This window comes from Notamacropus eugenii, chromosome 3 (assembly GCF_028372415.1).
Source record: "Notamacropus eugenii isolate mMacEug1 chromosome 3, mMacEug1.pri_v2, whole genome shotgun sequence".
In the NCBI taxonomy this organism is placed as follows: domain Eukaryota; kingdom Metazoa; phylum Chordata; class Mammalia; order Diprotodontia; family Macropodidae; genus Notamacropus; species Notamacropus eugenii.
In genome coordinates this window covers 205,438,532-205,460,290 of record NC_092874.1, presented here as the reverse complement: position 1 = coordinate 205,460,290, position 21,759 = coordinate 205,438,532, and the positions used below count along the sequence as shown (strand labels likewise).

General features: G+C 44.8%; 2 protein-coding genes across 2 annotated transcripts in view; one reads left to right on the top strand and one right to left on the bottom strand.

The window, feature by feature from the left end:
* The window catches only part of CACNA2D4 (calcium voltage-gated channel auxiliary subunit alpha2delta 4), a 165,078-nt gene that overhangs the window by 76,081 nt on the left and 67,238 nt on the right, over positions 1 to 21,759 (top strand). The window lies entirely within an intron of this gene.
* LRTM2 (leucine rich repeats and transmembrane domains 2) lies at positions 4,660 to 21,559 on the bottom strand. Its single transcript, XM_072654137.1, has 4 exons — positions 16,766 to 21,559; positions 15,797 to 15,942; positions 10,658 to 11,248; positions 4,660 to 7,461 (listed from the first exon to the last, which is right to left on the bottom strand). Exons 2-4 carry the CDS (start codon positions 15,861 to 15,863, stop codon positions 7,010 to 7,012), a joined length of 1,110 nt encoding a protein of 369 aa, XP_072510238.1. The 5' UTR covers positions 15,864 to 15,942; positions 16,766 to 21,559; the 3' UTR covers positions 4,660 to 7,009.

Genomic DNA, 21,759 nt, shown 5'->3' with positions numbered 1-21,759 from the left:
AAGTGCCACACAAGGGAGCTGGACAAAGTCTAAAAGTAAACCAATCTTCTGGTTGCAGTTTCTAAGGTGAGAAAGTCCCCAGGCTCCTTAAGGCAAGGAACTGAAATTTCCACGGGGACCTTGATGGTATTTCCTGGATATTATTGTCCTAATCCCCTTTTCCACTCTAGCTCTTCTCCTTTTTAGAGGTCTTAGACTTGTATATGGAGGATACCAATGGAGATCTCTGCAGAATTCTGGGATTGGAGCATGATATTGGGAACCAGGATATTGGCATTAGATTCCCAACTCTCTACTTGACTTCCAGGGTGCAAATCATTCTCCCTTCTCCTTAATTTAGTGCCCTTTTGTCATCTAATGAAAAGTTTTTTGAGATAGGGGAAAATAAATTAATGAAGAAGCATTTATTAAGCACCTACTATATTCCGTGTGGGGCAGCTAGGTGGCTCAGTGGATAGAGTGCTGGGCCTGAAGTCAGGAAGGCTCATCTTCCTGAGTTCAAAATCTGGTCTCAGACACTTCCTACCTGTGTGACTCTGGGCAAGCCACTTAACCCTGTGTGCCTCAGTTCCTCAACTGTAAAATGAGCTAGAGAAGAAAATGGCAAACTATTCCGGTATCTTTGCAAAAAAAAATTCCCAAATGGGATGGACACAACTTGAACAACAATAATGTTCAATGCATTCTGCTAAGTGTTAGGGATACACGTTTTTTTCTAAAAATGATAGTTCCTTGTATCCAGAAGCTCACATTCTAAGTGGAGGGCCGGGGAAGGGAAGGAAAAGTCAATCAACACATGTAAGAGGTGGTAACTGCAAGTTAAATGGAAGGTAGGGTAGAACGACAAAGCAATTTCAGGGATGTTGTTTCCTTTGATAAAGACTGTATCTGTGCCTGATGTGAAACTGTTTGACAGTGCCAAGGGTTTGGGGGCTAAATGCTTTCTTTCCTGGGTCCTCAGTAGCTGTGGCTGCTGAGAAGGCAGGGCCTTCGCCCCTGCCAAATTGTCAGATTTCATCTCTACAAGAATTGGCTGCAGGGACTGGGCTGGAAGCAGTGATAGTGGTCTGGAGGTCTTCTCGTGCTCTAGACACTGAGCTGCTTGCATCAAGGGCGGGGGAGAGGTGACTATTTCCAGAACCAGAGAATCTTGAAGCCAGAAGGGTCCTGGCACATTATTCAACAGGGGAAGGAAACTGAGGTCCATGGGGGTCAAGCAGTGACCACAGTTTCACAACAGATTGGTAATAGATTCAGTACTAAAAATCCGGTGTCCTGACTCCCAGTCTACTGCCCTGTCTACACCATACGTGCTAACTAACACCCACTCTGCCTTACTTCTAAATTGCTTTGAACTCTGAGGTGGCAATTACTCTGTAAGGACATGGACTTACTGCTTCACATTAAACCATATATCTAAGGAAATGCTCTAGGCTCAATGAGGAGATGAGTGTCTTTCTACCCAAGGTTGAACCTGTTCTGTGGCCTAAATCCCAAGACAGGAAGTGAAAACACCCTCTACAACTCCCCAACATTTGTGGTTCTCTCTTTACAATTCTTTACTAATTCTAGAAGTGATGTTAGCACAGCAGCTTACCATCTCTGATTGCATAGAGAGTGACCTAGACTCCAGAACTTTGTGGCACTGGCTGAGTAGGACAGAGATCTAGACTTTCCAAGTATTTATCTGACAAGTGAGGAAGATTTGGTTACAATGAAATTGGCTCACATTCATATAGGTTTCTGCCAGGCGGTAGGATCAGGAAAGAGGAAGGATCACCTAACCTCCATGGTGGACACTCCCCAAGCAGGAAGGGTTCTGGATGAAAGAGACTTGAGAGTCAGTACTGTACTCCTTCCTTCATCTGGGCTCATTCAGAGTTGTGAGTTAAGGGGACAGAGAAAGATGAACTCCTCTGAGCTTAAAAAAGAGGTGCCAGAAGCACTAGGTGACCACTTCTTTCCACAAGTCACAATCTTGGGCTGCTCTCTACCCTGGGATATAAAGAAAGGATGGCAGAGCATAACACTACAGCAGATTAGAAGGTTGATGCAGTGTCTCTGTACTGCCCCTACCCATCTTTCTTCCCCTAAGCCATCACACACTGGCCCCATCTTATTCCTAGGACAGAATTTGGCCCCAAAGGCTGCCTGAGGGCTGCCCCCACCCTCTCCCCTTTGAGTTATTCCTTCCTTGGCTCCTGAGAAGGAAAGGGTGCAGCGTAGGCAGAGTCCTCCAGGGTCAGGCTCCTGGGCTTTTCAAGTATTTGGTGACGTTTTGGTTTTTTTTTTAATAACTCAGAACTGAAGAAGAGCCATGGAAGGTTGCCATGGAAACAGTGTCCCTGGTCCCTCTGGTCTGACTCACTGCAGACAATTGCTCTTGACTCTAGGGTTCCTGGATGTGACAGGAGAAGAATCATGTGCTGGGCACTTTCAACTTATTTTTCCCCTGCTTTTTAAATTCTATCTTCCAGTCCATCTCTGCCTTCTTAGTTCTTCTGACTCTGTTCATTCCTTACCAGGTGGTCCAAGGATAGGAAGGACAGCAGGTCTGTGCAGGGCAGGAGGGGCCTCGAAGGCCAGGGACAGCTGGGGCAGGGGGACAGCGTGCTTTGTGTTAAATTTCTAGACTCATACAGATCTATTTTCAAACTGCCTATCCCCTTCTCTGGGCTCCAATCTCCTCTGAGTGGGGTGGGAAGGTCTGACAAGATGACCTCAGATGTCACTCGTCCCTATGATCCCTAGCTCCACAGAAGGGCCCATCACCAGGCAGCAGCAGCTGTATAGCTCCAAACTACAGAAGGTGTTTGCTGTTCCGTCTGCAGATGTGTATGTATTTCCACATGCACTCTTACACTCTGTGACAAAGTTGTTCAAACGAAAGAACGCTGGTCTTGGCATCTAAGACCTAAGTTTGAGTTCCAGCTTTGGCACTTACTACTTTGCAACCTTGGTCAGGGCCCTTAACTTTCTTATCTCTCAGTTTCCTTATCTGTGAAATGAGACAATAGCCTTAGAGGTGCCTCCCATCACCCAATCTATGAGCCTAATACTCGCATTACCTACTTCACAGAAGAGCACGGGGGTCAGGAAATTGTGAATTTGAAAGTGCTATAGAAATGTGAGTCATTCTCTACAGGCAAATAAGCTTCATCCACTTTGGGAATTATCTGCATCTGGCCCCTGATTCTTGCCAAGATGGAGGTGTGCTCCTCATACCCCCATGCAGCTGTCCTCTACTAGGTCTGAGGTTGCCTGTAGGCATGTCTGGTCTGCACAGCTTACATAGCTTGTGGAGTGGATTGTGGAGTGCATGGGAAGTGATTGTTTAGTTTCTTCAGCAGGGCTCAGAGCAAGCTGCCCTTTAGAATCTTCTGATACCATCTGGAATCATTACTAAGCAATAGAAGCAGGAAAGATAGAGAACCTAATAGTCAAACTAGCTTCAAGAAATGGGAATACTCGAACTCAACCGTGGAAAGCACTGGTTCCTCTAGGAATAGGGCACTGCCTTCCCCTGGGGTCTGCTTTTCACATGAAAGTTGCTTTTCTGGAAATAGAAACAAACAAACTAAAAACAACAAGACATGAGACAGCAAAGGCAGCCCAGACAGGATCAGCCAGAGGCCAATTCCAGCCCCTTCAGCTGAGGTCACTCTTTAATCAGGTAGCTGGATAGTCTACTGATCTTTAGTTAGGGGTGTAAGGGATTCCTCACCTTCCTCCATCATTTTACACTCTGGTTCTTTCCACCCTGCTGAACCCAGAACGCAGCAAGCCTGTCCCTAATGTAAACCTCTAAAATGCGGGAGGTTTCTATGTCCCACAATTATACCTTTTCTTGCTGGTTTCCCCCTGGCTCCTCCAGGATCATCAGATGCCACCCATATTTTGTCTGCAGGTTCCCCCTAGGACAAATCAAATATGGCCTGTGGCATCCCTTCCTAGAATGAGGATATTTGGACTTGTCTTAAAAGTAACCTAATCCTGTGATAGAGAAGGAACTTCCTAGGTGAATGAATGACTTCTTATCCTATGGGTCTATCAGATCTTGACTGCCAAGGGTGAATTCAATTAAATTTCAGTATTCAGAGTGCTATCTAGGCCCCCAGATCTATTTTTGTCAGTCCCTAAACCAGCATCCGCACCAGGAAATCCATGCTGTAGCCCAAGGAAACCATTTGTGCTTGCAGGAAGGAAGAGTGAGCTATTTCAAGACTATCACCCCAAGTTCTACCAAGCCTGGGAATCGTTCCCATCAACTTGCCTCTGCTACCTCCTCTAAATCCAGGACTCTTCATTAAGTGCCCCAGTAGAATATAAGCTGCTTGAAGGCAGGAATTGTTTTATTTCTGGTCTTTGGATTCCTTCTATTGAACACAATACCTGAGATGCTCAACAAATGTTTATTGAATACCCTAGATGTTCTCCAAGGCCAGGGACACTGTGAACCTTAGGGCTTTAGGTTTCCATTTGTCTCATAATTTGGAGTGATATACCTTAGCTACTATACCTAAATGCTCTGGGGGGAGTGAAGGAGCAGAAAATAAAGCCAAGGAAGGAAAGAAAGAAGGTGGGGGAGGCCATGTGTGATGTTCCTCAATCCTTCCAGATGTCACATTCCCTCCCTAGTCAATGAAATTAGGAAGGCTATAGGAAAATACAGTCTTTATTATTCTTCTGAAACAACAAACAAGAAATATAATTTTGCCTTTAAAAATCTCCTGCCTTGTGCTGAAGACACCACCATTTTGAATCCCCTCTCCCACCCCTCCACCCCTATTAAAAACAATAATAACACAACCAGATCTAGTGCCAGTCGATAAAGAAGAGGGAAGGCCCACTTACCAAAGGGAAGGGTTGACCTATTGGGCTTATACCAATAGTATCTACTCCCCAGTTTAGTTGGAGAAAGATCCTTCTCAAAGATTCCTTCCCCCGCTATGCCCACCTTACATTTCATTCCCTCTTCTCCCAATGGTCTACATACTCAGAGCTGGGGGAGTGGGTGAAAGGCAACCAGGACCAGCCCAGTCATACCCTGCCATCTCTCCCCATCCCTCTCCTTGCCTGTGCTTTAGCTGTACTTCTTCCTCGTATTGTCCTCCTGAGACACCCCATTAGAACCAGAAACCAGTTGGGTGCCTTCGAGCCCCTCAGATGTTCCTTGGGAAACCACTGACCTGAAAAGAACAGACCAAGGTATACCCAGGGCATGACAAAAAACATCACATGCCATCCAACTCATAATGAGAAGGAAAAAGAAAGAAGACCAAGGAGAAATACTAGGGTTCCCACAATTCCTCCATGACCTTCCTCTTCCATTCCCACTCTGTTCATATCCCCTTAGTATATTATATATCCCATTACTATTGGCTATATTTAGAATCCAAATCTCCAGGCTCCTGGCTCAGATTCTGGTCCTCAGTTTAACTAACTAAAGACTCTGGGGAACAGGACCACACAGGTAAATTCCCTGATGGACTTATGCTCACCTATGCCTGGAAGAAGAACGCGTACTTCTCCAAGTACCAGAAGGGATGTCAAGGAAAATATCCCCATGGGGCTCTCTAGCTGGTTGTGAGCTTCAGGGAGGAACATTATTCTCTCTACCTGACACTCACTTTCCCAGTTCCATACCCCTGCTTTCCCTCCTCCAAAAGGGTGTCACCAGGCCAAACAGCATTGTCCATGGATGATCCAGCTCTGCAACTTTGCCCAACATCACACATCGGAGCATAGATGAAGTAAGAGACATGCTAGTTTCCTTCCTCAGAACTCAGACTCTAGAGGGGAAACTGAGTTGCAGTATGCAGAGGTGAGTGTCCTAACTGTGCCTAGCAGTGCTGCTCTGTGTAGGCTCTGAACTGAATAAGTATTCTGTGATATGAGTCTGAGTTCCTAGTATTGCACCAGTCACAAGCACTACAGCTTTGAGGCCTCTGGGGCAGGTGTCCCCAGAATATCCAGCATGCTAGGTTTGAGCTGGTTACCATGGTGATAGGCAGTCTGGTCCAGAAACAATACTTTATCCCACTTTAGCAGATAGCAAAAGGATTCTTGTGCAGTTGGATTTGGGTTTCTCTCCCCCATTGGCTGTAGAAGGCTGCAGTAAGCAGGAAATTCTACAGTTGAACAGCTGACTATCTGTTGTGGGGAAGTGACATCTCAGCTTCACTAAGATTCTGGGTATCTGTATTTTTGTGTGAATGTGTATGCATGAATCTCTCCTGCGTGTAGACTCCTAAATCAATATAGTTTCGTTGATGTTGCAATGAGCATTTGACTTTGTGAATTCAGGGGCAATGAGGGGAAGGGAGTATTTGAAGATTATGCCAGATTTAAGGATCATAACTACGTTTGCAGTGTAAGTGTGTATATACTCATATAGTTGTATTGATAAGGGTAGGGTAGGTTTGTTCCTGTGGCTGTGCCAGAGCCTGAAAGATGGAACTAGCTTTTGCCCTGAAGGGAGGTTAAACATATCTTTCCAGCCCTAAAAGAAGGATTAGCAGAAATCTTCCTCTGACCCCCATTCCCATGACTCCCTTCCTGCAGCATCTTGAAGGCAAAATGCTGAAAGAATCACAGCCACAGCTTCACCCAAAAGAGAGAGAGGGAGGAAAAGACCTAATCTTAAAGGCCTCCCTTCTTCACCAGAAGCTTTCCCCTTTGCCCTCATCTGTTCTTCCTATCAGCCATAACCTTTGGAAAAGGAAAAATGTCTGATGAGGGAGCAAACTGGGAGAGTTTCCAGAGAAATTCCAAGGACTCTTGTTCTTTGAGGCAGCTGGGCTGTGGTTTCTTTGCCTGCAAGGGCATGGGAGGAAAATTGGATTGAGGCAAGCAGTGTTCTGTGATCAGACTGAGACAGGAACTGAACAACAGAAGCTCGGGAGGGAGAGGAAGGAGTGCTGGAGAGTTGCCTAAGAGAGGGGCTTGCTACAAGTCCCTGCCTTTCTTTCCCAGCCCTTCCTGTGAGGCCAGAGCGGGTGGGGAAGTCTCATGCCACAGAGGAGATCTGCTTCTGATCTTCATGCTCACCCTCTGGGTCACCCATCAGGGGCTGGCGCTTTTTTAGCTCCCGGTGATACTTGGCCATGAGGGAGGCATAAATGCATCCATAGGCAGCAGCCACAACCATCATAATGCAGACAATACCACAGACCACACCAGCAATAATGACAGTACCAATGGCCCGACGGACACTGACTGGCCGATATCGCTGTTTCTGGGGGCAGGCTGTGCTGGGCTCGGGTTCTGGCTCAGCCCCAGGCTTGGGTTTAACAGGCTCTAGGCTAGCCTTGGTACAGGGAGGCCCAGACACTTCCAACCCAGCTGAGCTGCTCTCCCCCAGCTGAGAGCAATAGTTGAACATCTCCATGGGAACCATTCGCATGTCTTTCCCTCTCAGCTCTTTGGGCATCGTGCAGGCCAGCTGGTCTAGGCGTCCCCCTGTGCCAAAGGGAAAGAAAAAATGGGGTATTCAGCTCTCCATGCCCAAGGAACCCCTCTACCTACTCCAAAGTTCCCAGAACAAGAGATCCAAAAGATACAATTGCTGACCAGCACTGTGGCAACCCTAGAAGTATCATCTCGGGAAGAGAAAATTGGTTAATCCAGACACATTGAGAAAGCCATCTTTATAGTCAGCTTGGGTCAAAGGACATAATACAGCAGCTAGCACAGTGCTACACATGTGGTAGATGCTTGAATGAATGAGACTCCTCTCCTAACCTTCCCTGGTAGAAAAAGCAGAGTGGGAGCTTTCTCCTTTGTCACCTCTTTCTCAAAGACAGCTATCTCATTGTTGTGGTTATTGTTTTTCCGATTAGCCATGTATTTTTGGCTGCTTAATTTCTGCCTTTGGGCTGCTGGGCACTCTTCCCCTATCAGTGACCTACTCTGCCAGGGTATTAGCTCTTGAAGGAAAAGGAAAAGGTCAATATGTAGTGACATGTTGACCTTTTGGTTGAGTTTTTGCATACTGGCTCTTCCTAAGGGTTTGAGAACAAGAGAGGAGCATTTCTAGCCTTAGTTTTCTTCCCCTTCCCAATTTTATTCCTGTGGCCCCATCAAGTATTTCCGATTTAGCTCAAAGGCACTTTGATAGAAAGTCCTGTGAATGCTTCCAAATGGGAGGAGTACCATTTTATTAAATAGATGTGGGTATCAGTTGGCCAATAAATGTTCATTGATGGTAAGGTTTTTTGTTTTGGTGGGGAGGGGAACCGAATCTCCAGTTCACTGATACAAGGAACTTCCACTGAGGAAATTCCCTCTACCAGTGTAGATCCTCACCTGTTCTACAATTTATAGTTTTAGTTGCCTGGGGCACTAAGAGGTTAAGTGACTTGCGCAAGATAACTCAGCCAGTCTATGTCAAAGGTAGAAAGATGATTATGAAGCCATGCAAAGGCTATAAATAAGGTGGGCAGAGGATAGTGTGGGTAGTGAGAATATCTGCCTGGATACTCTATGAGAGATGATATAAAGGGGAGGAGATGGTAATTACAGTGGATGACAGAGTCAAGCTCCAAAAGGATCTTGACAGGCTATGGCATTGGGTAAACATAATTCAAAATAAAATATAATTCAATAGAGATAATGTAAAATCCTGCACTTGGGTACAAAAAATTAATCTCACAAATACAAGATGAAGGAGGTATGCAAAGATAACAAAAGTACTAAAAAGATCTGGGGTTTTAGTGCACTTAAATGTCAACATAGGTCAATAATGGGATGTGACAGCCAAAAATGCTCATTTAATCTTGGACTGCATTAAGCAAGATATAACATTAAGGATAGGGAGGTGATAGATCTACTATATGCTGCCCTTATCAAACTTTATCTGGAGCTCTGGACACAAAATTTAAGAAAGACATTGATAAACTGGAGTGTCCAGAGGAGGTCAACCATGATGATCAAGAGCCTTGAGTCCACTTTATACAAGAATCAGCTGAGGGAACTTGGCAAGTTCAGCCTGGAAAAGAAAGGCTGAGGTGGGGGGAGGGGAGGGGGTTTAAGAGGAGGGGCATGATTACTGTGTTCAAGTATAGCCTCTAAAGTAAAGCCTCTAAAGGAGGAACCAGATTCATTCAATTTGGTCCCAGAGGATGGAACAGGAACAACCAGAAAGTTGCAAAAGGGCAGATTGTGCCCAGTGTTAGGGAAAACTTGCTAACAATTAGAACTGACCAAATGTGGAAGGGGCCCTCTTTGGAGGTCTCCAAGCAGAGACTGGACAACCATTTATTATGTTATGGTGGGAATTCCTTTGGTGCACTGTTTGGTTCAGAGGGCTGGTGGGGTTCTTTTGACTCTCAAATTTTGTGATAGGACCATTTGTCTTCTTCTTACCTCCAGTCAAGTCCTCGACCTACATAAGGAACAACCTAGAGTTGATTCCAGGTTCAGGTCCTGGGTACTCCCTCCCTGATCTGGCTGCTAATGGTGTCCTAAACAATAGATATCATTCTTTCTCCAAATTAGTGGCATGAACTCCACTCTAGGTTCTGTGAGGGATCATGGGGTTGAGAGTTTCTAGTCTAAGGAATAGGTCCAAACAACTTTCCTAATTATTAGAACATGTGTAGGGATTGGATCTGTGATTTCACTGGTATCAAGAACTTCTTTACAGTCTCTCTCCTTTTCTTTATATTATTTTAAAACATGTTAGAACTTTTCCTGAAAAGTGTTAGTTTTCCTTCCATTTCCTTCCTTTAAACTCAAAATATGGGAAAGGGATGAAAAATGAGGCCAAATTGAAACAATTTGATTCCTTTTTATAGATCTGATATTAAGTTATGTTGGTAGAGAAGGCTGCAGCTGTTGGCTATGGAATTTAAGGCTCTTTTTTCCTGTTGTTATTGATAACTGAGAACTGATGGGATTGTTTATAAGGTAGAGGCTGGTTATCCTTCCTGTTGGCCTGCTCTTTGCATTCCACCATAACTTTATTCCTTTTACTTGTGTTACCTACCAAGACAAAAAAATCTTTCTTCCCAACAACTCCTCAGGACCATTCCTTCCTGCTCCCCCAAAGAGGACAACTGTGGTGTCATGGAGAGAAGATTGCATTGCTGTGTAACCATAAGGAAGTCCCTTCCCTTCCCTGGAGGTCTCAGTTTCCTAAGATTTAGAGCCAGAAGAGACCTTAGATATCATCCAGCTAAATCCCCTCATTTTGGAGATAAGGAAATGGAGACCCAGAAAGATGAATTATCCACCCATGGTCACTGTCCTTTCTACCTCACTAACCTGCCTCTGTATTCACAGCTTCCTGCCATCATCTCTGACAAACATTCTCAGATAGGTAAAATTAGGTTAAAATCAACTTCAAGGGAAACCTTCCAGAGGAATAGAAGTAACGAAACAGCAGTCTGAAATGGGTAGGGGAGAAAGGCAGAAGGGCAGTCCCACTCCTTTGTCTCACTGATGGATGGCTGGGGAGGCGGACAAGGGGGTGGGGAGGTAAGAGAGTCTGATTGTATAGAGATGAGCCTCAGATCTTTTTTAGCACCAGCTGGCAAAACCACCTCCTCCCTGATGGCTGCTTCCCTGAGTAACTGAACCTAGTTCAGGAGAGGGGAAGCTGGAGATGTGTGGAGTTAGTCCTAATTTGCCGTACCCTAAAGACAGCTCTGCTTACCGCGGTAGGAGAACCATTCCATCCAGTGCTTGAACTCTCGTAAGTTACAGTCACATTCCCAGGGGTTGTCCCCAACTTGAAGCAGCTGCAGGCTCACTAGGGGTTCAAATGTCACTCGGTCAAGGTTTTGCAAGCGGTTGGAGCGGAGTGAAAGAGAACGCAGGGCCAGGAGCCCGTCAAAGAGGCCAGGAGGCAGTTGCGCCAGGCCATTGATGGACAGGTCCAGGTGTCGGAGGAGGGGTGCATGCTGCAGGAGATCCCTGTCCAGGGTCCTTATGCTGTTATTTCGAAGTTGAAGCTCAGTTAGGTTCACCAGGTCCCCAAATACAGCGTGAGGCAGCTGGTCCAGGAAGTTATTGGACAGATCCAGCCTCTGAAGGCTTGAGAGATTGGAGAAAACCCAACTAGGCAGAATGTTCAACTTGTTGTTCAAGAGTAAAAGGGTACGGGTAGCAGCAGGCACGTCTGGAGGCACTGTCGAGAGCCCCAAGCCACTGCAATCCACTTCCAGACTTCGGCTGTCACATTTACAGGAGAAGGGGCAGGTGGGGAGAGTCTCTGCAGCATACAGGGAAATCCAGCAGGCAATCCCTAAGGAACGGAGAGAAAGCAAGAGTAAAACTGAAAGTTCTAGAGAGAAAGCAACAGGAAAAATAGAGAAACAGAGTCAGAAATAGAAACGGACAGAACCTGAGAACTACCTAGAAAGTGCCATCTCCCTAGTCAAGAGGCACACTGCCTTTGGGGTTTCCTCTTGGTAATCCTAATTCGTGGCTTTTCAATATTTCTTTTCAATTTACAAAGTGCTTTACATTCATTATTTTATTTGATCCTCATGACAACCTGGTGAGGTAGATAGAGCCAATATTATTGCACCCATTTTATAGATGAGGAAACTGAGTTCTCTAAGTAGCTAAGTAACTTGTCTAAGTAAGTGGCAGAGTTGGAATTCAGAAGCCGGTATTCTAACTCCAAATCTAACGTGCTCTCACTGCACCATCCCTATCTCCCAGCAGCAGCAATCTCAATCAATGAGTAAATATTTGTTGATTAGATACTATATGACCTGCAGTGGGCTAGAAAGGAGGAAGCAGGGCATTCCAAGGAGAGGGACTTGTGTGAGTAAAGGCACAGAACGGGAATAGAGACAGTGAACAGATTAGTCTGACTAGAGCACAGGGTTTATTTAGGGACTAGTGGGACATAATAAGTGAGCCAGGTTAGAGGCCAGGTTAGAGGCCAGGTTGTAAAGGGTCTTAAATGTTAGACTACAAAATATGAACCTTATCCTGCAGACAAGGGGGTATCACTGAGTTTTTGAGCAGGGAAGTGACATTGTTTTAGGACTTGTCTCAATGTGTAGGATCATGTAATTCAACCTCCTCATTTTACAGTCGAGGAAACCATGGTTCAGAGAGATTAAAAGATTTACCCAAGATTATAGAAATAGCAAGTAGCAGAACTGGGATTTGAACCCAGATCCTCTGACAAAGGAAATAGTAAGAGGAAGAATCAACTCGTCATAATTTCCCCTTTGACCTACATGGTATCCCAAGATACTGCATTAGTCAATACTTGCTTCGAGCTTCTCTTGTGCCTTTATGGGGTAATTCACCCTGCCTGTAACTCTCCAGTGCCCTAAGGAAGTAGCACTGCTTGACCTTTACAAGGGATCATTTCCTTTAGATCTTGGACACTAGAGTATCTTGGGATGCCATGGAGGAAAGGTTAAAACTGCCCCATAGGACATGGGGCCAGCCTCATGAAGACTCATCTACATCAAGCCCCATGGGAGTCACCTTTCTCAGGGAACTACAGCTGTCTGCAAAGTAAAGCACTTGAAGGCATCAGAAAAATCTCTTCTTGCTTACTTCCTCAGTGCCATTCAGAAATCACTGCCCCGAGGGAGATACTTGCTTAAAAGAAAATTTGGGTCTTCTCTCCATTTTGCCTGTTTTCCCCCATAGTTACCTAGAGGCAATCTATGCAGAGAATAGAAAGTTAAGTTAGGGATCCTGCAACAATAGGTTTACATATTACTCACCCCACCACTGGAAACTTGCCAAAGACCCAAGAGGGAGGCCAATTGTCTTATATACTCAGGAATAGGTAAAGCCCCATCTCTCACAGAAGATCCCACTTTTCAGAGGTGTCCTTAGGTATCATGAGCATGATGAATGTGGGATGCATAGTGTTTTACTAAGCAAATAATGCTTGGGAAATGAGACTCCCCCAAGTCATAGAACTTAGATCTGGGAAGAGACCTTAGGGATCATATAGTCCAACACCTCCACTTAGGAAACTGAGGCCAGAAATGAAGTAATGTGCCCAAAATTATAGAGTTAGACTGTAACTAGTCAAGCTGTGATTCAAACCCAAGTCTTCTGACTCCAATCCTCCAATGCTTTTTTCAACATCTTACAATGCAGGCAGACCAGGAAACTGGGAGGAATTTCCCAATAGGTGGACCATTAATGAAGTTTTTATCATTTCCACTCTCCATATCTCACTCAATTTATACAGGACCACAATGTTAGACAGCCACAGAGGAGCCTGGAAAGAGTACAAGGCTTAGAAGTCTGCATTCAAAACTTTTCTCCAACATTTACTAATTGTGGCACCTTATTAGCAAGTCACTGAACTCAAGTCTCAATTTCCTTATCTATAAAATGGGAGTGATAATATTTGTACTTTCTACCTCATAGTCTTGTCCAGAAAGCACTCATAGAGTGCTGTATAAGTGAGTTATGATGGAATAAGGAGAGAGATTGGTCTGGGAAGTAGTACAGATTCATGAAATCATAAATTCTCAGACTCAGAATGGATTTCCCACCCATCTCTGACATATAGTCATCTAGTCTCTACTTAAATACTTTCAGTAGAGGAGAAGCTCACCACTTCACCCAGTGACCGTAATTGATGAGCTCTCGTGACTAGAAAATGTATGTAAAGCCAAAGTCTGCATCCATTCAACCACAATCTATTGGTCCTAGTTCTGGACTTTCTGGAATAATCTAAAACACCAAGGCACACACACACACACACACACACACACACACACACACACACACCACTGAAACTGAATCCATCTGCCTACCTCTCTTCATCACTTCCTCTATTTCTTTCTCTGTCCTGGGCATAGTCAGCAGAGACCCACAACCTGCTAGCCCTCATGTTCCTCCTCTATAAGCCATGTTGGCTGGTAATTGCAAGTCAGAATCACTTAGCCCAGAAGAAAAGAGCCAGAGAGAAACAGGATGGGAGATGCAAGGAGAAGGTGAGCCTTCATTCCTCCCTGTTTCATTAATCCCACTCAAGGAGGGGTGATCAACCCTTTCAGCCTGTGTGTGTAGGTGAAGATGACACAGCAACCCCTTACCAGGAGGAGACTGGCTGTCTGGACATCCTGCAGAGGGTGGAGCAGGAGTTAGAAGGAGGAGTATGGGACCTGCTCTCTCTCCCGCCTGTGAAACAGGGAGGATTGATGACAGCCTGGAGGTCACAGCGGGAGGCTGACACCTGAGTCTCTTTGTCCTGAGCAGGAAGTAATAGCAGGCAGGGTAATGTTAGCCAGTTGGAGGCCTTCTTCAGGCCATCTGGGGTTACCTGTTTCCCACCCCCACCTTATTACAACCCTCTGGACAAATCAAGCATCTCTAGAAATCACCCCCTCTCTGCTACTGCTAATCAATTTACCTTCATGCCTTTGACTCCACCTTCTCTGATATTGTTACTATAACCCCTGGGAAATCAGCTCTTTTCCTCCCAACCTCAGGAAAAATTTAGTGCTTGAGAAGCAAGCATAGGTTGAGGCTTGAATGTTCAGTGCACTTCCCAGACAAGGGCGTGAATGTGCCTTGAAGCTTCCCCACAATCCTTTCCTGGAAGGGTAGGGCAGCAGAACAGGTGGCTCATGCTCTGGTGGTGGGAAAACATGATGCATACAGGCAGTATGTTTGGTAATCCTAAAATGAGGCTGAAAGAGGATCCAGGGAGCTCAGAGATCAACAATCATCCCTCAGTGAATAATTCAGGCTGTTTATGGAGCAATGAAGATGGAGTGTAAAGGCCAGTCCCATGGAGAAAGGCAAAAAAAAAAAAAAAAAATCTCCCAGAGCCACTTGTAGAAAGCCCTATCCATGGAGTCAGAAGCCCTGGGTTTGAAAGAACCTGCTGCTTCTCAGCTGTAGACATGGGTAAGTCTTTGAGCCAAGTGAACCTCAATTCCCTCATCTATAAAATGGAGGCAAAAGTCTTGGCAGTTCCTAACAGAGGGTTGTGAGGGGAAAGCACTTTGTAAACTGTTAAATTTTGTATAAATGTAGACTGTTATTTTTAACCTGAGACAAAATACCCCACCATATTCACATCTTGCTCCTTAGCTTTGGTTGTCTAGAAAAATAATCTTTGTCTTTACAAATCACAAAATTTACAATTTGTCTTTGTGAGGTAGGGACCAGGAGAGAGATATGTGAGTAGGTAAGTCATTTAATATCTCTAGACCTCAGGTTGCTCAATATTAAATGAGGCATATTATATTATTTCTATATATCCATAATATAAGATCTCTGAGATCCTATCTATCTAAAATCCATTTTCTCCCACTTCACAGTTGGGGCAAGTGAGGCACAGAAAGGTTGAAAGTTCTCCAGTTAGTAGTAAAACCAGAGCTATTTTAGTTCTGGAAGTCTCTAAACTCCCAATCAAATAAGTATGTTTGAACCCTAAAACTATGAGGATATAGAATGATAGGGGTGCAGACCAAAGTAAGGAGGGAAACTGGATAATCCCACTCAATCCCACTCTATCCCACTATGCCACACAATTCATGGAGGAGAGACTGGCAAAGTCTACCATGCATATGTGGAAAGCTGAGACCTAGAGAGGGTAATGGACTTATTCAGACTTACCTAATAAGGCAGAGGAAACACACCTGTGGAGTTGAGGTATCTTAGTCACAATGGGCTTTACTAGAACAGGGAGATTGGCTGGGCTACTGATTCCCAGGCCAATGCAGAGTGCATTCAAGGTAGGTCTTGCTTGGACTTCACTTTCAGCCTAAGGTCCAGAACGTAACACCATGCCAAACCTGAACCCCCAGCCACCACCCCCTCTCCACTAGATAAGGACTATACTCACAGGAGAATTGTCTCCACCTCAGGAAAAGCTTGCTTCTCCACCATTGACCTATACCCAGTGCCAGCATGATGCTGAACCCTACAGGTTCTCTTGGTCCTTGATCTCTTGGGAGACAGGAGAGCCCTGGTTTGTCCTGCCTGTCAGTCCTGAAAAAGAGCAGAGCAGAGAAGGGTATTTGAGTCATCTTTCTAGCACTGATACTTGAGGGGTTAAAGAAAGGACCCTGGTATCATTTTACACTCCCTACTAGTTCCTTATTTATTTACTAGGTGGTGGGGATGGGGAACATAAGGGAGAAGTGCCTAACCTCTCTCAGGTGTCTCATAGGAGTCTAAACAAAACTCAACTCTTTAGAACACTCAAGTGTGATGTTTCATTGATCAGATTCTGTTCAAAAAAACATTTATTAGAAAATTCTCAGCTCCAGAAGATAAAATTGGAAGGAGGAGGGTTGTTGGGAGATTATTGCCAAAAAGGTGTAGCACTGGGGACAAGATGAAGAATGGTGGCTAAAGGTAGAAAAATCTATTAAAGCAAAATTGACTGGTTCTTGCCATTAGAATCCCTAAGCCACTTTAGGTCAGCAGAATTGGCCAGAGGCAGGGGAGGCTCTTCACTTACTGTCTACATCATTAAGGAAGTGCCATGATTTTGTACTTACAAGCACCAGAGCCAGAGGACAAACAGTGTATGCAGCATTGTACTAAGGGGCAAATCAGACAGACACAGGAACTAAGTCAGGAACTCCCCACCCCCACTGTATCCCCTAAACCCTGTCTTTCCTAATTAGTTCTCAATTTGAGGAACTGGCTCACCAGAATACGTTCTGGATTATATACTCCAGGGTTTGGAACATCCCCATTTTAAAGGGAAAAAAAACTAAAATCTTTGTGATATCTAGGCACAACCCTCCCCCACTTCCTCACTCCCACCCCTCACATTTCTTCAACATTAGAATGTCCCTCCTACCATGTGCATTGAGGTGGCAGTGATTCAGCCCTTCCCAGGCCTCAGCTGAAAAAGGGGGGGCAGAGGTGTGCCCCAGGGACAGCCTCTAGTTCCCCTTGTCTCTTTGGAGGTGAACTGGAATGTGCTGTCTTCCGCAAACAAGTCTATATTAAGGCTCATCAGCTTAGGGGGTTCATGCTGTAGCAGCTGCACACTCTAGAGAGAAAGAAACACACATACACACACACACACACACACACACACACACACACACATACACACACAGAGTAAGAGAATAAGTCTCAGGGCAAAGAGAGGAGTAGGAAATGGGGGAGGGGAGGACAGAGAGGCAATGTTTCCATTTCAGAGAGGGAAAGTAGATTTTTTCAATTTTTCTAGAGTCAAAGACATTCTCCACCCCTAGGCCCATCAATGATGGTTGAATAAGAGGGATTTAGGTGCCCCATTACTGTTGCCTCACTTTCCCTCCCAGTTGTGGCCAAGAATGGTTGCCCTGCAAAGATATGGCAAGGATAAAACAAACGTAGCTGACATGGTGTGCGTGTGTGTGTGTGAGTGTATGTGTCTGTGTGTGTGTGTGTGTGTGTGTGTGTGTGTGTGTGTGTGTGTGTGTGTGTGTAAAGTTAACTACAGCAAGGGAAAAATACAGACCATACCAAAATTCTCCCACATCCCTTATTGTTCTCCCAAAATAAAAGTCCAGCTTAAAGTAAAATAACTTCAAAATATCACACGAATATAGCTCAACTGTTCTAATTAGCTTTCTCATCTCCCCTCCAAATCTCAGTAAAAATAACTCTTATCAGAAAAGGGGGCATGTGGGCACTTACCCAAAGGGGTCCTATCTTTCCTGGTTGCCAGGTATATGTGTCCCTGGGTGATGCCTGGCTGCTGCTTCCCCTTTCTGGCTCCAGCTCCTGTTCCTTTTACTCCTCCTTCCAGCCCTATTTAATTCTCTCCCCCTGAAGAGCCAACAACAGAGTTAAGCTGACAGCCAAGGAGGTGGATCCAGTAGCCAGGAAGCTTGAGGCTTCATCTTAGAAATCCCAGCATCTAGCAAGCCTGTCTCTCCCCCAGGCATTAGGATCTTCCTGTAGCTCCCTCCCTCCCTCTGCTCTCCTCCCCTCTCTCCCTGTGCCAAGTTATATAGATAGCTCTGCTCCTTGAACCTGTAGTGCAGCTGCCTTTGCTGTTAATATTGCTGCCTTGCCTGCCACCAGTGGTTTGGCTGAGAACAATCTTACCTGGATAGCTTGGTTGGGCTCTAGAGAGGGAGTCCTTGATTAGAACTGGAAAAGAGGGGCCTCTAGTACCCAACTATTGTCCTTTCTCTTATCCTTCCCTTTTCTTCTTTTTTTTCTTTCCCTTCTCTTATTTTTTGCCCTCTCACCTCTGAGAGAGGGGTGCAAGCAGTCTTCCAACATCTGTTCTCCCTGCAGTGGGAGCCTCACGGGCACCAGCGACAATGAGATGTGTTCCCCAAGACAGTGACCCTTGCTATCCACATCCTGGCATGAGGTATGGAGTCCAGATGCTGAGCTGCATTCAGCACAGGCTGCTTCCTTATTCCAGCATCCACAGAACAGAAGATTTAGGGAGATATTTGAGCTTATCAACCTTGCCCTCCCACAGTACCCAGGAACATGGCTCATCTTCCTCTGAGGATTCTGTGTAATAAGAGCCATAGGAAAGCTTGAACCCTCAGCCCCAAGTTGCAGCAGGTTCTTGGGATATGTCTTTCTGGACAGAGAAATTAAAGATCAGTGACCTCTATACAAAACATCGGTTCACCTATTTCCCCATATCTGAGCTCCTGGCACAACATACACTCTGCAGGAAACTGTAAGATATGTGGATGGATGTATATCATACACACATCAAGGACTTGTATATACATGTATGTACAAGTATATAAGGATAAGAAACAAGGTCCTTCAATTTGTATATTTCACAGAGACAAATGTCCATGCTTACATCACATGTCAGACATTGGCAGTGATCATATAGTCTGTGATTCCTGCCCAACTTTTGTCCCAAGGGCTCAAGGCACCTTTAGAACATTAACTTGAATTACTGTTTATAGCTGACCACAGAAAAACTGTTTAATTATCCATAGTCATATAGGAAGTTGTTATATCATAGAATCTTTTCAGCTAAAAGATACATTAAAAGTTAAACTCCCTCATTTTACAGGTGAGGGGACTGAGACCCAGTCACAAACAAGATCACACAACAGTTAGTGGAAGAGCTGGGAAAGAAATCAGGTACATTAACTTGCAGTTCATTGTTCTTTCCATTTCAAGAGAATGGAACTGAAAATGAGTTCCAGGATACAGAGAGCCCCCTCCAGAACTACATAGCTCAGCTAGCATATGCCCCTGTGCCTACCACCATTTACTGGCATCTGCAAAACCTGTGCAGAATGGGGTGCACACATGGGCCTCCCCAGACACGTGCTTGCGGCTCTATACATAAGCATGTGACACAAACACACACCCACACAAAGCTACAGATACACACACACACACACACACACACACACACATACACACACACAGACTCCAAGGATTGCTAGCTAGTTTCTAACACCCACCCATATTGACAACACTCAGACAGCAAAGAAAGGAGCTTCCCAGTTTTCTAAATCCTCTCTGCAGGCAGGGGTCCAGGACCAGCTCCAGCCCAGAGTTCAGTACAGAGGGACTCAGCAGGCTACCAGGCAAAGGACATCCAAAGAAAACCTTCACAGGTTGTCCCAAGTCAGAGAAAATCTTTGAGTTCTTAACCAGATTCTTCTCTCATTCAACTTCCTTTCCCACTATTCCTGACTTCAAACTCAGGTCCAGGTAATGGAATAATTGCTGTAGGAGGAAGACATCCCCTACAAATATATTTGGAATTATTCCCTCTTCCTAGTCTGTTCTGTCCACCTGAGAAATTCCAAACCTTCAACTAGCCTCCTCTATGATCTTTATCATGTACCACGGGTGGAGAAACTGAGATACCCAAAGGGGTTGAGCAGAGGGCAGACAGTTATTAGAAGACATGCCACTAGAGTGTAATTCCCATTTACATTCCTCCTTCTCCTCTCTGCACACATATTGGAATATGAAAACCAATATACAGTCAGCTAGGCAAATCTCATGATGCCAAACCATTATGCATTGTTTCAAGAAGTGGCAGGGAGACTTTTATAACCTTACCTTCCTTTTTTTTTTCTTTTTTTTTCTTTTTGGTGAAAAATACAAAATGCTTCCACAATCCCCCAGGAAGATATCTACTTACCCTCTGAGGTAGTCTAACTCATATACCTTGGGTGAACTAATATTAGACAGCTAAGCTTATCTGGTGAGGTGAAATGGTAAAAGATTTAATTTAACACTCATCTCCAACTGGGATAATGCCAGAGGACAATACTATGTAAATGTCCTTTGGGGAGATATAGGAATAGAACCCAGAAATTCATGGTTCCTTAGCTTGCTGCCCACCCACATGCCTCCTGCCATGGGACCCTCCCTGCCCCAATATTATACAGCCTCATTAGTAAAGGGGGTGACCTACATTGGGGAGGCTGGGAGAGCAGCTGCTGCAGCAGGCGCTGACCAGCTGCTGAAATAAATTAACAGTCTGAAGGGGAAATCCACAGCCAGGGTGGGGATTAGGGCATAGGATCAGAGGGCTACTGTTAGAAGAGTCCTCAACATTCCCTTTAAATTCTTCAGCTCCAAGATGTTTTAACTACTTCCAGTCCTCAGAGTTATGAAAGATGGGGGAGGACTGTGACCTCAGTACTGAATCCATGCCTACTTCAGTTGGGTTTTAAAACACAAAGACTGACTGGTTGAATCAGTTTTATTCAATCCAACATTTGCTTAACAACTACTATACAAAAGGCACCGTGTATACTCTGAGGATATGCAAACAAAAATGATATAATCCCTGTCCTCAAAGAGCATACATTCTCTGGAAAAGATTCCACTTATATCTAGACAAGAAACACAAAGTAATAATGGCACCTTAGAAAGCCATGAATGAAAATAAAGATCCTGAAGAGTGGAAGTGAGGAGGGAGAGCATTCCAGGCATGACTGATAGCCCATGGAGAAGGCATAGAGATGAGAAGATTAGCTTTAAGCAGGCTAGGTGCCTTCCTCCAGTTATGGAACCTGGAGCAACTTCAAAAAAAAAAAAACACCTTACAAATGTGTTATGAAGTTGAAACAGTCCCAGGGAATGGAGCCTGCCAAGCCATTTGGAACCTAGAATAGGTTGCCTGAATGTACCATAGTCTTCCAAGGAGTACCCTGGGGAGGGAGGCAATCTCCTAGTTTCACTCCTAAATTAGCCTCCCTTGGGAGTCCCAGGGTTATGGGAGGAGAAAGGTTGAGGAACCATTGAGACTACAGTGAAAAATTGGTCTCCCCCTCCTTCCAACCTCCCAGTATCATGGGTGGCAATAATGACTGTTTTCTAGAAAATATCTTTCTGTTTGGGGATTGAGAATGAGAGAGATCAAAGAGAAGGCTAAGGAAGAAGAGAATGATAAGGAAACTCATCAATGCTGCAGGGGAAACAAAAATGAAAGAGCCCTCAAGGAGAGAAAATATATAGAAGAGAGGAAAGGAGATGTTGGGAGGTGGTACCTGGAAAAGAGATAGGGTCATAGGATTTAGAGACAGACAGAAACTTAAAGATCACAGAGACTACCCAGGGTGCACCAAAGAAAAATGGGAACTGAAACAGTGAGGGGGTGTTGGTTCAAGAGGAAGAGGTGACCAGAAGTAGAAAGTTTTAATGCACCTGAGGCTGAGTAGACTATACAATTCCCTACAGACCCAGAGGAAGTCAGGGAGTGGAGGAAAGAGAACCAGGAAACAGATTTTCTACGCAAAACTTCTTACTTTTTGCTCAGGTGGAGGGTAAGGATGGAATACAGTTTCTCCTTCATATATAGAAAGCAAAGATAGCAAGGGTGCTTTGTTCTTGGCCTTCCTA

Excerpts from the sequence above, each read along its gene's own strand:
- LRTM2 (XM_072654137.1), bottom strand. The coding sequence starts at position 15,863 with ATGCTGGCACTGGGTATAGGTCAATGGTGGAGAAGCAAGCTTTTCCTG. Across the intron at positions 11,249-15,796 it reads GAGGTGGAGACAATTCTCCT|GGATTGCCTGCTGGATTTCC; the intron begins GTGAGTATAGTC and ends TCCGTTCCTTAG. Across the intron at positions 7,462-10,657 it reads GGAATGGTTCTCCTACCGCG|GGGGACGCCTAGACCAGCTG; the intron begins GTAAGCAGAGCT and ends CCTTTGGCACAG.